At 46.2% G+C, this 18,039-nt stretch overlaps 1 protein-coding gene across 1 annotated transcript in view; it reads right to left on the reverse strand.

Annotated features, from left to right (window-relative positions):
* Positions 1–9,579, reverse strand: part of LOC137432207 (uncharacterized) — an 82,962-nt gene extending 73,383 nt beyond the window's left edge. The window contains exons 1-3 of the mRNA XM_078782933.1: positions 9,531–9,579; positions 2,745–2,810; positions 2,485–2,662 (exon numbers count right to left, since the gene is read on the reverse strand). Of these exons, the coding sequence (XP_078639059.1) occupies positions 2,485–2,655 (171 nt within the window). The 5' untranslated portion in view covers positions 2,656–2,662; positions 2,745–2,810; positions 9,531–9,579. The remainder of the gene's footprint in view (positions 1–2,484; positions 2,663–2,744; positions 2,811–9,530) is intronic.
* Between the last annotated feature and the right edge of the window lie 8,460 nt (positions 9,580–18,039).

An 18,039-nucleotide genomic window follows, 5' to 3' on the forward strand; every position in this document is an offset into this window, starting at 1 on the left:
AAAACGCCCTGTATACTATTTATCAGGAAATGGCACAGAAACACCTGAGCAACCGTAAACTTCCTTGAACGTTTTGGGGGACCAGCTCTCCAGTACCAAGTTGGATTGAAGAACACCACGGTGCAATGATACGTTCGACAGAGTGTGAGACAAACTCGTCACAAATGGAAGGAGAATCTCAAGATCGCACCCAAAGTAAAGGGAAAGGCACGTCCGATGCAGGTTGCCAATTTCCATCAGAATATGAGACGTCACTGAATCTGGCCCAGTGTCCATCATTTATTGGTTTGAGTACGTGACCCTCTGTATGAAGTCCCAGCGGAACCACCTGCCATGGGGTGTAATGTGCGCTTCCACCTTTACCCCCACTGTCTTTCAATACGACGACGCGCTGATTTTAACGGTTCCTCGGACACTGTGGACTATTTTCCTATAATCAAAACAAAATTCTACAAGGAGCTTATTCACCATCTTGAGTCGCAGCAATTGAGCAAGTGGTGAGTGCAAGCTCCTCTTTTGATAAAATGTCTGAATATTAGAGACAAACTGCCACAAGACAGGTAGAAAACGTGAAGATGTCAACATTTCGTTAAAATCAATATACTGTCGCGTCTACCCTGTGGTGAAGACCTCAGGGTGATGAATGACCAAAACGAACTTTAACTCCGAGGCGTAGTTGCACGGACAGACGTGACGAGGGTTTATCCGAAACCACGAATAAATAAACGTACAAGGCAAGAAATTGAAAATGCAACAAATAAGGATTTAATGAAAATAATGCAGGCAATAAAAATGAAAGGCGAGGTAAAATCTATAATGCCTAAATGAGGATCCTCCACTCAGAAACAATCACAGACACAGGGAAAAAGAAACGCGTCCTCAAACAGTCCCCGAACACTGGTCGTCGTTGAATGGGTCCCGGGTCACTGCGCGGAAAAATGCATGATGGCGTATAGTCGCGCCACAGCCAGCCACCCGCGAAGTCGCTCCGCAGCCAGCCGCCCGCAGAGCGGCAGCCGAAATCCTTCCTCCGATCGACACGATCCACCGGGCTTCTACCACTCGCCTCGCGAGTGCGTAGCGCTCAACGCGCAGCCACCTCCACCAAAGGCCCAGGGAGAGAGAGAGAACAAACTGTGACCACCCACCATGAACGCCGGAACAGAGAGAGAGAGAAAGAAGTGTGACCGCTCTTCACAAAGCCCAGCACAGAGAGAGAAAATGGGGGTCCCTTCGCTTTTTCTTCCTCCGTTCTCGATTGTTCCCCCTGATGTCACGCTCGCTCCAATCACCAAGCGCCGTCGAATCGTCCCATCGTTCCTCAACCAATCCTCATTTGGGGCGTGACCTCACGGCCATTCGTGACGCCCATCGAGAATGTTCGGCTGGGCGGGGTCATAATGTCTGTGTACTGTCGGCGATTATGGTGGTTGTGGCAATGTGCCGATTGCATGGCTGGCCGAGAGAATTTTATAAGAACAAAGGGAAAAATCACAGGGCAATTACACACTGGGAATTTATCCATATGCCTTAGCTAATTAGCATAGCTCCACTAGGGTGGTCCAAAAAACATCGATCTCTCCGATTTTGATGCTCTACTGGATTATTGTTAGAAATGGTCTAAAACATTCACCCACCAAATATTTTCGCTCAATTCCATCTAGAAACTCATACACACTTCAATTGAAATATGGCGAGAACAATCCAATAGCAACCTCGGTGGAAAAAGTACATGCACTATTGTACTAAGCCATTTTGTGGTTCATGACTTTTTGCATGCGCCTGTGAGTGTGAAATCATCATGGTCGAAACATGTTTGACAATGCTTGAAACATGTTTGAAACATGTTCATACATGTCTGACTCAATGTTTCGACCATGAGGACTTCACAGGGGTATGTACCATCAATGACATTATTTAGGAAAAAAATATTTCTAAAGTCTTTGTAAGCCTCTCAACATGGACGATTTTCATTAAAATTGACCAAAATGACAAATTTATATGTTGAGTGTGTATGAGTTTATAGATGACTCAGATGCAAAATATTTTTTGGGTGAATGATTTAGACCATTTCTAACAATAATCCAGATATCAAATCCAGTGCATCAAAATCCAGATAAAAAAGTGATTTTTTTGGCATTTTTGGACCACCCTAAGCTCCACCCCTTGTATGGAGACACATATACGATCTTACATGGACATTCTGCCAAATGGGTTCCCTACTTAGTTACATAAAGGTTCTTCTTCTTCTTCGCAACATTCAGGGCACGCTAATCTATACAATTCTATCTGGACTAAGGTATTTCATTACCTACCACCACACACGTAACAATCCTGTGCTATACCAATGAAGGTGTGGTGAATTGATGTTGGAGGTAAACCCTTTAAATAATGCATTAAAAGCTGTCTCTTCATGAGTTGCGCTCAACGAAAACAGGAGCTTATGGATTTGCAAACAAACCAGGAAGTCAATTAAATATTTACCTTTATCGGGCTGTTGTTATACTTTGTGGTGATGTCAAGATTTTCCATCCGATATATCATATTCCATTGAAACAACCTGTTCAGGACATTCAACAATTTATGCGGCAAGAATTCGAACAGCTCCACTTGAGATTTCCTCAGGATTTCCTCTGGGTATGTCTCATTGGTCATCTTGTATCTGTCGGAAGACGAGCATGCGTTGGAAGAGGTAATCCGTCAATTCATTCACGATTAATGAAGTTTACTTTACTTCAACTCACCTGTCACCTGTGCTACGTCTTGATGCAGCACTCTTGAGATTAAGCAGTTGTCTCCAAGACACACACCTGTGAAAATCAGGCATCTGATTATCCAAGAGCATCTCAACATCCCAGCATTCCACCATTATTCATATGAAAATCACAGTATACCTACCATGACTCCCTGTATCCATATTGTTTCTAGATACGCAGGTACAAGGCTATTTTGAAACTATCTCCTGTCCTGGATGTGACCACCTGCCAGGAAGACCATTGCACATATATTAACGACTCTTTGTGTGAAACACCGCTTCGTCGCTTCTGTCTTAACTCGACTCTTTTTCACTCCCAAGATAGGCCTCTGAGTCCTACTACTGTCCATCCTGATAAAAAGATAACCCTCCGGAATTTATATCATACCTTTCATTATCTTAAACATTTCTCTGAGATCTCGTAATCACCTCCTTTCTCAAGTGAAGAGTCCAGTGTCCCTATGCTGCTCCTCATACTTTAGCGGCTCGAACCCTGGAATAAATCCGTTATCTCTGTGCCGAGTCCTTTCTCCGGAAGTTACTTTCTTCCACAAATATGGTGACCAAAACTGTCAACAACAAATCTGAAAATTCTAATGTCGACACATGAAACACCCTGCAACCCATGCCTCCAGAAAACGGATTTTTTGGAACGCCGGCTGCATTTTCCATGCAATCATCATGGAAGTTTGGTGGAACATTCTCCATGTGTAGGACTCCTGGTGTCAAAAGCTTCGTCTCAACCGCTCAAGCGGTTGTCGACAAAACTAATTTTAAAACGACTAATTGTGAAAAGGTGAGGGCCCCGGCCGACGTTCCACAGCCTGGTCAAGGATGGTTGTGGACGCCTATTACTACTCGAGATGATCCTCACCAAATTCCTTCATGACTTCAACACTCCCACCTTTGATCTATAAATTAGCTTCCCGTGAATGCAATGTAAACTCCTATTTGCTTTTCCTGGTGCTGCCCGACACCATGCGGACCGTCCAAAGTCTAATCCCAATATTCAAAACAACCCCACAATCCCTCGGCTGCGTTCCACACTTCCAACCCCTTGCATTGCGTATTCCCTATTTCTATTATCCCTCACATTTCATAGGATTGACCTGCATTTGCAACTTCTCTGCCATGTTGTGAGAGCATGTAGCCGTTCCTCAATCTGATCACCCCTGCAACTCTTTCCCATCTCATTACTTCCAAATTTGGTATCCTCTGCAATTTTGAAAGTCTACCTGAAACGTCGCTAACTTATTGATATCGTTGTGGGAATGGTGTTGGGGGTTTAAAAAAAAAAAAAAAAAAAAAAATGTGGGAATGTGGTTGTGTGCTTTGGTTGTGGGAATGGTGTTGGGGGTAACAGGTGTAAAATAGATTAGTTATACCATAAGTGTGCCGTTTCTGTGGGAAAACGAAGGTTGTTTCGGAGCTGATACCGTGACCCTTGCCCACCGTAATGTGTCTCTGTGAGCCGACCCAGCATTCGTCCATTACTAAAATTCTCCAAACCGTTCCCTCCGTAATCTGTCTGTGATCATTTAACCAGCTCCACAAGTATAGTACCGCTCCCGGGGAGGTTCCTCCTCAGTATTTCAACTCATTATAAAATACCCCAGTTATCTCCATGAAAACCATATTCATCACAGAAGTGGGGGAATTATCATACGATAATATCACATGTGGTGTGTGTTTGTTTTTAAATAAATGCCCTCACCTGCAGGATGGAATGAGTTAAAATGGTGGTGGTACTTGCGGTGTGCACAGGGGGGTTTTGGGCTAAAAGAAAAATCCTCGTCCCAGGGTTTAGGGCAGGGGAAGGACCCTAATTTTTAGCTCACTTGGAACGAGGTTCAGGGGAGGTCATGCGATGGTGCGTCATCTGTCCGTCAGTCAGTCCGTCCGTCCGTAAACACTTGCAACTTCTTCTCCGAAACCGCTGATGGGATTGTGACCAAATTTGGCACAGATGATACGTATTGTGTAGTGACTAAAGTATGTTCACGGCATTAAAAAAATTTGGGGGTGTAAGGGGTTTTACTGGGGGTCAAAGTGGATCCAGGTTTGACCCCCCCAAATAGGAATTTGCTTTTTCCTCTGAAATTACACACGATTTCGATGAAACTTGAGCACAACCTTCATCACCCATGATGTACCTATGTTTGTTCACGGCAGTAAAAAAAAATCTTCCCCTTTGGGTGGTATACTGGTGGGTTGCCCCCCGACATAGGTATTTGCTTTTTTCTCAGAAACTACACATGCAGTTTCGATGAAACTTCACCACAACCTTCATCATCCGTGATGTACCAATGTTTGCTCAAGGCATTAGAAAAATTGAGGTCAGAGGAGGTTCAGGCATGACGTCATTGGTGTTCTGAACGTCCATTGGTTGACTCAGACACCACTGTCCCTGGCACATGACTGAAGAACCAATCGGTATATAAATATGTACATATTGTATAGCAGCAAGGGTGACAACCTGTACGTAAGGACGGATACCTTGCGGGGAATAAAAAACAATAACTGACCATTTGGAAACCCCAATGCAACTTTCCAATCTGACATTCTCTATCAGTCTATCTGCCGACCACCCTTTGTTTCATGTATCCAGCTCCCAATGAAAATTGTAACTCTACCAACAATTCCACAAGCCCCAACATTGAATAACAGCCGTTGTTGTGGAATCTTATCGAATACCTTCTGAAAGTCAAAGTATGTTACAGAAACCGCACTCCCTTCATCTTCTCAGTTACATGCTCCATAGTAGTATTCCAACAACTTACTACTACTATGACAGCACTATAACTACAACTATAATGGCCCCAATGATTTACATGGCCTTGTAGGGGTTGGCCAGGCAACCTTTTTGGGTGAAGTGTTTCACCAGGAGATTGACCAGGTGCTGGTTGATGGTCGCTGCAGGATGTTCCAGACTGCAGGGTCTACAAGCGTGCTCAGTTCATCAATACTTACCACAGGCTTGTTGTAGCATCTCGGAAGCTGCGGCTCCAACCTCAGCCTAGGCTGGACGTTGGCAAGCTCAAGGACGAGAAGGTAGCTGAGGAGTTTGCAAACAGGTTGATTCGAAGGGATTTGGGTGTTTTGGGGGATCCTGAAGAGTTGTGGAATGCCTTCACGACCACCATCCTTGATATTGCCAGTGGTCGTCTTGAAACCCAACGTCAGGCGAAGAAGAACTTTGTCTCCCAATGGGCACTGAATACCATTGACCAGAGTCGCAAGGACAGGCATGATGGCAAAGCCGAGTTGTTCAAGGAGCTGAGGCGTAAAACTGTACGTTCGCTGAGGGCGACAAGGAGGCTTAGGTGTGAAATCTGTGAGAGGTTAGAGCATCACCTGTGGTCAAATGATTCTTGACCGACTTACAGAGACATCCGTGCATTGCGTTCCTCCAAGGTTGTCCCTCGGTGCAGCAAGAGCGGAGGGTGGTGGCCTCTTGACAGAAAGCTCCCGAAGGTCCGCTCGGACGGTTACTTTGGGCGGCTGTACCAGGCTGACCCACCAGCTGTTGAGTTGGATGTCAGGGGGTGTTACTATCCCCATTGCTGACCCCCCCAATTAATAACTGTGAACCGCCTTCACTTGTGGAAACAAAGGCTGCGGTTAACCTGTTGAAAGGGCAAAAGCTCCTGAAAAGGGGAAAAGCTCCTGAAAGGGGGGGGGGGGGACTCCTGAAAGGGGGTTAAGCTCCTGAAATGGGGGGGGTCTCCTGAAAGGGGGCTAAGCTCCTGAAAAGGGGAAAAGCTCCTGAAAGGGAGCAAAGCTCCTGTAAGGGGACAAAGCTCCTGAAAGGGGGCAAAGCTCCTGTAAGGGGACAAAGCTCCTGAAAGGGGGCAAAGCTCCTGTAAGGGGACAAAGCTCCTGAAAGGGAGCAAAGCTCCTGTAAGGGGACAAAGCTCCTGAAAGGGGGCAAACCTCCTGTAAGGGGGCAAAGCTCCTGAAAGGGGGCAAAGCTCCTGAAAGGGAGGGGGGAATCCTGAAAGGGGGCTAAACTCCTGTAAGGGGACAAAGCTCCTGAAAGGGGGCAAACCTCCTGTAAGGGGGCAAAGCTCCTGAAAGGGGGCAAAGCTCCTGAAAGGGAGGGGGGAATCCTGAAAGGGGGCTAAGCTCCTGAAAGGGGGAGGGGCAAAGCTCCTGAAAGCGGGGGGGGGGCTCTTGAAAGGGAGCAAAGCTCCTGAAGGGGGGGGGGGCAAAGCTCCTGAAAGGGGGGGGGCAAATCTCCTGAAAGGGGGCTAGGCTCCTGAAAGGGGGCAAAGCTCATGTAAGGGGACAAAGCTCCTGGAAGGGGGCAAAGCTCCTGTAAGGGGACAAAGCTCCTGAAAGGGGGCACAGCTCCTGTAAGGGGGCAAAGCTCCTGGAAGGGGGCACAGCTCCTGAAAGGGGGCAAAGCTCCTGAAAGGGGGGGGGCTCCTGAAAGGGGGCAAAGCTCCTGAAAGGGGGAAAAGCTCCTGGGATTTGTTGTGAGATGCCAGATTCGTTTTTGTTTCAGATTCTGTGTTTACCTTCTATTTGTTCACCTTGTAGCGGTTACGCAGCTCCTTCAACCTCATTATTATTCCCATTACAGGTGTCTTATTCCACAATATTTCTGTGTTCATATATTTAATTAGCACGGCACCTCATCCATTATCAGAGGGACTTGAAATTGTGGAATCCATGATTCATTCAGGTTCCTTCACTGTTGTCACGTGATGCATGTTTCTTTTTTATGTGCACCTAGGACACGCGTGTTCCAGGCTTTCTTTCCAGGTTCCTTCTTTCACCTGAAAAACATTGCCCGTCTCCGCTCATCCCTCTCCTCCACGGCTGCAGAAACCCTCATCCACGCCTTCATCACCTCCCGTCTGGACTACTGCAATAGCCTCCTCTATGGTTCACCCTCAACAATCACCAATAAACTCCAATACATTCAGAACTCCGCTGCCCGTCTACTCACCCATTCCCGGACCCGTGACCACATCACCCCCGTCCTTTACAAGCTTCACTGGCTCCCCATCCCCCAGAGAATCCAGTACAAAATCCTCCTCTTGACATACAAAGCCCTCCATAACCTGGCCCCATCCTACCTGGCTGACCTCCTCTCCAGACACACTCCCACCCGCAACCTCCGCTCTGCTGGTACCAACCTCCTGACCCCCCCCCCCCCATCCGGACCAAATTCAGATCCTGGGGGGACAGGGCCTTCTCCATCGCTGCTCCCACCCTCTGGAACTCACTACCTCACACCATCAGAGACTCCTCCTCACTCACCACATTCAAAACATCACTCAAGACCCACCTGTTCAACACTGCATTCAACATTCAACCCACAGCATTTAACCCCTGACTATCTCTTCTCCTTCCCCTCCTTTTGCTTTAAATATTTCCCTATTGATTCTTGTCTTTTTGCAATTGTTGTTTTCATGTATTGTTATGCATTATGTTTTCCACTCTGTCAAAGCGCCTTTGGGCTTCTGGAAAAGCGCTATACAAAATAAATGAATTATTATTATTATTATTACTAGGGCATTGCCTGTACTATATCTATATCTAAAATTATATCCCCCCCCTCTATTTACATGAAATGGTTTGGTCCAAAGCGAACGGCTTGCGAGTACGGTGACAATCCCCCCCCTCTATTTACATGCAATGGTTTGGTCCAAAGCGAACGGCTTCCGGAGTTTGGTAAAGAAATCGCCATCGCGTGCACAAACGCGCAGGAAAGCGAATGAATCGCAAATTCGTTTTTATTAGTTTTAAAACATAGTTTAACGCCAACATAGTTTGCAAACGTGAAATAAATGAATACGCTCTCAAATGTGCCATCCGAGGCAGAGTGTGTCCTCCACGTTCGGCACACGCGATCGTTCGCTGCTCTCTGATTGGTTGAATCGTTTTTTGGACATAGCTCGGTAAGTAATTGTCCGATTAATATGAAACCTTGAAAAGGCACATCCTCGGGTCCCCAGCAATATACCTGGCAAGTTAAAAGTATATCGGACCGGTAGTTGTCGAGAAACAGCGGTCACAGACAAACAAACAAACGTACAGACGTACAGAGATTACTGGAATTATAGATAGACTAGGGCATTGCCCGTACTATATCTATATCTAAAATTATATCCCCCCCCTCTATTTACATGAAATGGTTTGGTCCAAAGCGAACGGCTTGCGAGTACGGTGACAATCCCCCCCCTCTATTTACATGCAATGGTTTGGTCCAAAGCGAACGGCTTCCGGAGTTTGGTAAAGAAATCGCCATCGCGTGCACAAACGCGCAGGAAAGCGAATGAATCGCAAATTCGTTTTTATTAGTTGTAAAACATAGTTTAACGCCAACATAGTTTGCAAACGTGAAATAAATGAATACGCTCTCAAATGTGCCATCCGAGGCAGAGTGTGTCCTCCACGTTCGGCACACGCGATCGTTCGCTGCTCTCTGATTGGTTGAATCGTTTTTTGGACATAGCTCGGTAAGTAATTGTCCGATTAATATGAAACCTTGAAAAGGCACATCCTCGGGTCCCCAGCAATATACCTGGCAAGTTAAAAGTATATCGGACCCGTGGTTGTCGAGAAACAGCGGTCACAGACAAACGTACAAACGTACAAACGTACAGACAGAGATTACTGGAATTATAGATAGATTATATTGTATTGTAGTTATGTTTATAATATAAACAAACAAGAACGAGCGGATTCTCTCGCGGGTTTCAAGATGTAAAGTCATTACATTTACAGTAAATTAATTATATTGAGATATAAAACAAAAACTCACAACTTCTTTGCCAACTTCAGGAAGTAATCGGGAAGTGGAAACGACACAGGGCGTGACTGATTAAAGGGGGAGGAGTTTTGTGTCGGTGGGCGGAGTAGAGATCTGCGTGATGACGTTTTCCGAATCGAAAGGCGTTTCCTTTTGGTGTAATGTACTGTACATTAGGTCACCTGGACTATGGTCCAGGTATAATGTATATGGTTATTAAAGACAGGCGGCGGCCACACATTAGTACATTTACCATTTCCACACCAGGACAGGAATAAAACTTTATCTTTGTAAACTGGGTTTGAAGCAACAAGTATAGAGTTAGTGATCCACCAATAACACTACAGCCTCAGGATTAATATTAATATTTCATTATATATCTTATTATATCTTATTATAATAGAGCAAACGTATAATATGTTTATGTCGCTATGTGTACATGCGACAAAACGTCTTCTTCTTCTTCAAAAAAATTACCGCCCTCTTAATTGCGTTAAGACTGCTGAGACCCCTCAGACCTTCGACGACCCTTTAATTCCCCCAAGACCCTTCAGACCACCAAGACCCCTGAAGACCCAAAATACCCTGAGTATACAAAATACCCCAAGACCCAAAACACCCTAAAGACCCAAAATACCCTTCAAGGCCCTGAGGCTCAAAAAGACCCTGAATACCGAAAAACCCAAAAGACCCCGAAGACCCAAAACACCCCGAAGGCCCAAAACACCCCGAAACCCAAAACACCCCAAAGACCCAAAACACCCCAAAGACCCAAAACACCCCAAAGACCCAAAACATCCCGAAGTCCCAAAACACCCCGAAGACCCAAAACACCCCGAAGACCCAAAACACCCCAAAGACCCTGAAGACCAAAAATACCCTGAAGACCCAAAAAGACCCAAATACCATTAAAGACCAAGAAGAACCAAAATACCCTTAAGACCCAAAACCCCTGAAGACCTAAAACACCTCATAGACCCAGAGGATCCAAAAGACCCTGAAGACCCAAATGGCCCTGAAGACCCAAAACACCATGAAGACCCAAAATACACCGAAATGGTCAAAGATGCCTACCCCTCTGAAACGACGTGTGGTGAGGCGTGCGGAGCGCGCCGAGTCATGCTAGTATATAAAATAAAAACCGTGATATTTCACTGGGTCATGATGGTCCTCATAATCCATTTGTTTAATGTTAATGTCCATACATGTTCCCTGTTTATTATATACAACAACAACAACAACAACAACAACAACATGCATTTTAAGGCCATTTTCCCTGCTAGAGCAGGGATTATTCTATATATTCTATATATAGAAATTCTATATATTATTATATATAGAAATATAGAAATATAGAAATAGCACACCATGCTGCATAGAAATAGCACACCATGCTGCATAGAAATAGCACACCATGCTGCAGAGAAATACCACACCATGCTGCAGAGAAATAGCACACCTTGCTGCATAGAAATAGCACACCATGCTGCATAGAAATAGCACACCATGCTGCATAGAAATACCACACCATGCTGCATAGAAATACCACACTTGCTGCATAGAGATACCACACCATGCTGCAGAGAAATACCACACCTTGCTGCATAGAAATAGCACACCTTGCTGCATAGAAATAGCACACCATGCTGCATAAAAATAGCACACCATGCTGCATAGAAATACCACACCATGCTGCATAGAAATACCACACTTGCTGCATAGAAATACCACACCATGCTGCAGAGAAATACCACACCTTGCTGCATAGAAATAGCACACCTTGCTGCATAGAAATAGCACACCATGCTGCATAGAAATAGCACACCTTGCTGCATAGAAATATCACACCTTGCTGCATAGAAATAGCACACCATGCTGCATAGAAATAGCACACCATGCTGCATAGAAATAGCACCCCTTGCTCCTTGACCAGGAGTGGTCATTGGGGTCGGCCTCCAGGAAAATGTGCCCCTTACAAAACTTGGTTATGCCAGCCGGCTGGGGGGCTGCGCTGGCAGGATTTGGACGTGGGGTCCAACCATGGGTGTCATGGTATGACCTGGGCCCCACGGGGGGTCTGTTTGGAGTGTGTCATCCCTTATCCATCAGGGCGCCGCCCAAGCGTGTGTTTCGGGCCGGCAGGGTCACCGGACCCTGGTGTGGGTTAAAACCTTCGGGGGTCCGAGGTGGTTTCTCACAGGTACCTGGGATGGTGTATTATGAGGACCAATAGGGAGAGGTGTTGTAGGTCATGCTTTGGTGGTGGCACCACGGACGGCCAACATGGGCCTGATGTTGTGACCGCCTGGGCATGCGGCCTGACAGCCTCTCCCTGAGACTCTGGGAGAGCCAGCGTGTTTTGACCTGCCATGCTGTGCTGGTCTATGGACGCGGGTCGATCCGCATGGACAGGGATGGATTATAGCCCACCGGAGAACCATTAGAGCATCTGTGGAACATGATGGTGTGAGAATGATCTTCCACAAATGGTCCGCTGTGATTTGTGGACTCTCGGCTTGGGAAAAGAGCCATGGGATGGAATCGGGGATTTGTAACGAGCCAAGCATATGGGGCCATGCTCGGCTGACAGGTGTATGGAAAAGCACCCTTCTTTGGTGAAATTAGTGAATTGTGCAACATATTTGGCATGGGTAATTTGAGGGTTAGATGTAAATTTAAGAGTGAATTTTGTGATGCCATGGTGGACACTGCACAGTGGCGCCATTATTGATCCAGGTGTGTTAGATCAGAATGTTGGAGGCTGGGATAAAATTTATAGGTTAACAGGACACAGCCTTCAACTGGCTACGGGGGCGATGGCGCCGATATTTGGGACACGGGATTGTGGTAATGTATTTGGGTAGTCTGGATGTCAACGTGGTGTTGTGGGTGTCCGAGGTGTGTGGACCATGTCTTCTGGGATGAGTCCCCTGATGGAGCATGGCTGTCGACTGGACCTTGGCGTGGTCAAGTATGGATGGGCACTGGGGGCTGCAGTTGTGTGGACTGGGGAATGTGAGAGGTGCAGGCAATGTGATGTGGATGCCACGCACTGCGACCGTTCCCCCCAGGGCCAAAGTTTTGGGGGATGGTGGAGTTGGCAGCTGGTGCTCACCACATTGGCCAGCTGGGGCTAGTGCAGCCATGTTCCTCGCAGGGGGGCCGAAGGTTGGATGGTGGGTCGCACCCTTATGGACGCTCATGGGCCATGTTGGCGGTTCGACTGCTCAGCTTGTCCCGATGGCCCTTGCACGGTAGAGGTGCGGAGCTGTCATAGCCAAAAGTAGTGTAGTACAGGTCACCGGAGGAGGCAGATCCATATACTTGCCAGTACAGTGGGATAAAAGGAAATTTGGAAAAATTGGATTGGCCCTATGGGATAAAATTTGGGATTCTGTTGGGTGTATGGCACTCTTGGATCCGACCAACCTGCAATTACCTGCACACCAAGGTGAGGTAAGTGACTTTTAGGTGCACTGTTCCAGGCTTAAGGACTTGCTTTTAAATTGGGACACGATCATTTGGAGTAGGGGGTAGGTGAGAGTGATGGCATGGCTGGTGAGGGGATGGAATGTGTGCCACAAAGAGTCTTGTGGGTGGTGTTTGTTTATGTGTAGAGGTATTGTTTTTTTGTGTGGTCAAGAGAGTGGAGATGAAAATTGTGATTATTGTGATGTGTTTGGAAATGTAAATGTAAATGGGGATTTCACATGGAAGCAAGCCATGGCAGAATCTTTTTGGTGACATCTTCTCTGGAAATATGTGGTTGAGAATTGAATGGCAGCGGGGGAGGAAATGTTTTTGTGGATTTTGTGGGTGGGGAAGGTGTGTGTGTCCTCACGTACAGATCAAGCTCTGGAGGAGCGATGACTGCGCCCCCTCTGTGGTAATTACCCCTGGCAGACAGTGGTGTCTGGAAATTGGGAGCCCGTCGGTGGTGGGATCTGTTTGGGCGCCCTGGGGTATGAGACTCACGGCGATCCGTGAGGCTGTGTGGAAGCCTGAGGTGGCTGAGCCTGGTGTGTGTGGACCCTCCCCGCCCCCTCTCCCCCCCCCCCTCCCCCGGCGGGGCGACAGCGTAAGGAGCTGTTTGACTGTCACGGGGCCAAGAAGTAAAGGGGGGGACGGGGACGTGAGAAGAAGTCGCAAGTCGGGCGACTTGTTTTAGAACTGCGGGCACCACAGCCTGAAGCGCCCCCACTATCTTGCTTGTGCGGTGCCTCCCCGCTGCCTAGTTGAAACGCACACACGTGTATGACATCTATGCAATGGTCCTGCAGGAGGGGGGGGGGGGGGGGTGAAATACGTCCTTTGTAATGGTTTTGTATTTTGATGGTTACTGGAATGTGTTTGAGTGGTTATGGGTTTGTATTGAATGAATGTGGGCGAAATCCACCGAGCCATGTCACTCACCTGTAACACCAGGACAGGGCCCGCGGAAATTTGGGGTGCATTGGGATAGCCCCACAGGTAACGTGGAGTCTTGCGGCATCCACCGGGAGACGCGGTCTGTAGATTGGGGTTGTACAAATGTTTTTGGATTCTTGCAATGGTTAAGTTTTGTGGTTAAGGTAGGTTTGCATATTTTTTTTTTTCTTCCTGCCCCAGAAGTTAGGAATGAGGATTCTGATGATTGTAAAAATTTCCATGATTGCTTAAGGGGGTAGAACGATAAGGAGGATAGGTACAGTCACGTGAAAAAGTAAGTACACCCCATGTAAAGTTTAGACTTTTTCAACATATTTCAACATACAGCTATTTGATCTTCATTTCAACAATATTGATAGATAAAGGTGATATAATATAACAAATATCATGAAACATTTACATTTTGTAGTCCATTGTATAATTTAAATAAACATAAATGCAAATTTCGCATATGGAAAAAGTAAGTACACCCCATGAAATGTTTTTTAAAATCTTTTTTAACATATGTGGACATATCAATATTTGATCTTCATTCAAACAGTATCTATAGACAAAGGTGATCTAATTGAACAAAAAACAATGAAAAATTGACTTTGCAATAATTTATTCAACAAAAAATTGCATGCACAGCTCGTTTCAAATCCCCCCACAACATCTCGATGGGATTTAGATCCGGGCATTGACTTGGCCATTCCAGAACCCTCCAATTCTTTCTTTTCAGCCATTCCTTGGTGGATTTGCTGGTATGTTTAGGGTTATTGTCATGTTGCAAGGTCCACCTTCAGATGAGCTTCAACTTTTCGACAGATGGCCTCACATTATCCTCAGGCACCCTCTGGTACAATGAAGAATTCATAGTGGATTATATGATGGTGCGCTGCCCAGGCCATGTTGCAGCAAAGCTGCCCCAAACCATAATATTTCCACCACCATGTTTTACAGTTGGTGTCAGGTTCTTGTGGTCAAATGCTGTCTTTGGTTTTCGCCAATCATGTCTTCTGGTACTGTGGCCAAATAGCTCTACCTTTGACTCATCTGTCCAGAGCACATTGTTCCAGAAGTGCTGGTCTTTGCCTCGGTGTTCATTGGGAAACTTTAGTCTTGCCCTGATGTTCTTTCTGCACAGCAAAGGTTTCCTCCTGGCACACCGCCCATGTAGATCAAATTTGTGCAGCCTCTTTCTAATGGTAGACTCGTGCACTTTGACATCAACAGTGGCAAGAGCTACCTGTAGGTCCCGTGATGACATTCTGGGGTTCTTAGAGACCTCTTTCAGCATCTTGCGGTCTGCTCTCCGGCTGAACTTGCTGGGGCGGCCTGGCCTGAGCAAGTTGGCAGTTGTTTGGAATCTTCTTCATTTGTAGATGATCTTCCGGACAGTCGAATGATTGATTTCAAATTGTTTGGAGATCTTTTTAAATCCCTTCCTAGACTCGTAGGCATCTATAACCTTCTTTCTGAAGGCATCAGAGAGCTCTTTTGATCTAGGCATGGTGATGCTGCACCCTTCAACAACAAAGGGCAAACCAAACTAAATGTCTGAGGTTTAATTAGGACAGGTTCCTCCAAGATCCTCTCTAACGATGTTCTAATCATTTGCACCTGAGCTGGTGCACCTGATTCTAATTTTAGGTATTTGAAGTAGTGATAAATGTCGGGGTGTACTTACTTTTTCTACATGCGAAATTTGCATTTATGTTTATTTAAATTATACAATGGACTACAAAATGTAAATGTTTCATGATATTTGTTATATTATATCACCTTTATCTCTCAATATTGTTGAAATGAAGATCAAATAGCTGTATGTTGAAATATGTTGAAAAAGTCAAAACTTTACATGGGATGTACTTACTTTTTCATGTGACTAAGTCCCTCGGCTCACTTCCCACAGCCCTCCTGATTTATTTCACAGACTAATTAAGTATGAGTCGGTAAGTGGTAAGACTGAGATGGTAGCATCCGCAATGAACCTTGCGGGGCTACTGTTCCAGGGGGGGGGGGGTGGGGGGGAGGGGAGGAGCTGTGTTATGTCGGTAGGGTAGAGATGACTTCAGACCAGGTAGATTTGTGCAGGTAGCATGATGCGACTGTCGTGAGGAAGAAGAACCACCACCATATAATAAGTGGAGAACCTGTTTAGCCCGAATATCGGATGAAGTTGTATTTGTCCCCGTAAAGAGGAGGCAGGGCATGTTATTTAGCTCAGGAATTAGGTTAAGTAATTCCCCGTTCGTCATTCCCTATGTGATTTATCCTTTGTCCCTTTTTGCACCGCACCATAGACAGTAGCACAGGAAATTCCCATTAACTGCATTAAATAATAACAATAAAACCAACCGGAAGCCAGTTCTGAGCACTGCCGATGGACACCACCACCTACATCACCACGGAGGTCGAGCAGGCCGAGAGCCACGCCGAGAAGGACAGTGGTTGGGCGGGAGTTGTTTGTGAAGGAAGGCCGAGGAGGAAGCAGCACGCTGATTGGCAAGTTATGACCGATGACGTCAGAAGCGGACTGCGTGTGGATTGGTGGAGAGCTGAACAATGTAGTGCTGGCCTGCGGGCATTGGAGGAGAAGCACCGATGACGTCATGACCTGACGAATAAAAGAAGACTCTGACCGACATTTTCTCTCTTCCTCTTGCCCCTCACGCTTGCCTTTTGCCCTTCACGCTTTCATCTTGCCCTCAACGACCTCTCGCATCTTCCTCTATCCCTCGACGTTCCTGCCTCTCGACGCTCTTGCTGACACCATCCTTTGACGCGCAAGGACGAGGAAGACATGCGCGGCTGGAAGAGCGAATCGCACGCCTGCTCGTTCGCTTCGCGCACCGGGCTGGGAGTGAGCGGACTGTGCATTGAAGCCTGGCTTTGCGCACGCGCGCGCCAAACGATGAGCGGTTTCCCGCCAGCACTGTAGCCGCGTCGAGACCGCTCTGGGGCCTGGACGATTACCGACAAGGCACCGATTTGAGTTGAGTGCCACAATTAAACCACACCCCACATATTTTCCAGCTCTTTTATTCCCCATTTGTCTATGTTATAAGTCTGGTGTGAAGGATCCCATTGAAATTTAGTTTTACCGTCGCGTTTCTCTTATCGGTATTTTCTTTTAATAAATCCTTTTATTTTCCTTGTACATTTTAAGCCCGTTTTGTTTGAGTTTATTTTTCGCAGTTTCGGGAACTGCCGGCGGACATGTAAGACCCTTCATCTTCCCCTCCCCTTTCTTCCCACACATATATGAAGTCCGCATTTGATCGTCACCCCAGAGTTAAAGCTTCCTCGGCTAATCTGCTTCCTGGTAAAGATTTTAATCGCCAGGAACGCGGCAATATGAAATGATTAGATTTTGGTGAAGATCCGGATTGTGATCCGGCTTGTATAATTTTTTAAGTGATTCTTCGCCATTGGGAGATTGGGCCAAAAACGATATATAGCAGGATATCTCAAAAGGTTATGGATGGATTTGGACGAAACTTGTTGGACAGGTTGTGTGTGACAGGGAAGAATATTCGATTTTGGTGGAGGCTAATAATAAAGGAGTCTTGTATAGCCCCATCAAGCAGAGTAAACTACCCTCATGGCGCTTAGGTTGTGTGTGTGACAAGGAAGAATCGATTTTGAAGATCTGAATATGGATTGGGAAACGAGAATTATTTAACTTAAGTGATTCTTCACCATTGAGGGATCGGGCGAAAAGTGATACTTTTTTTTTTTTAAAGTATGGACGAGTTACAACTAAACTTGGACGAATTGGTTAGGTGACAAGAACAAGCCGATCAGATTTTGGTTCAGGTCCAGGAATCCAGATCCGGCTTATCAGTGGATACAAAACAAACTGTTCAGCCTGGTGGAGGTATGTGCTCTACCGAGTGGCCCATCGGCAGGGAAGGACATTACTCCATGTCCCGGTCGAAGGTGAATTATTTGTTAAGAATTGAAAGAATTGCATTTAATCATTTATATTCCATATTTATAATGGAAAGTAAAAGGTTCGACTCCATCGGGCTACACCGAGTAGTAATCGGCCAACGATTATAATGACCTCAAGCGAGGAAATGAGTCAATTTGGACCATCAATGGTACC

The sequence above is a fragment of the Myxine glutinosa genome, chromosome 8 (assembly GCF_964187855.1).
Source record: "Myxine glutinosa chromosome 8, kmMyxGlut1.1, whole genome shotgun sequence".
Classification (NCBI taxonomy): Eukaryota; Metazoa; Chordata; class Myxini; order Myxiniformes; family Myxinidae; genus Myxine; species Myxine glutinosa.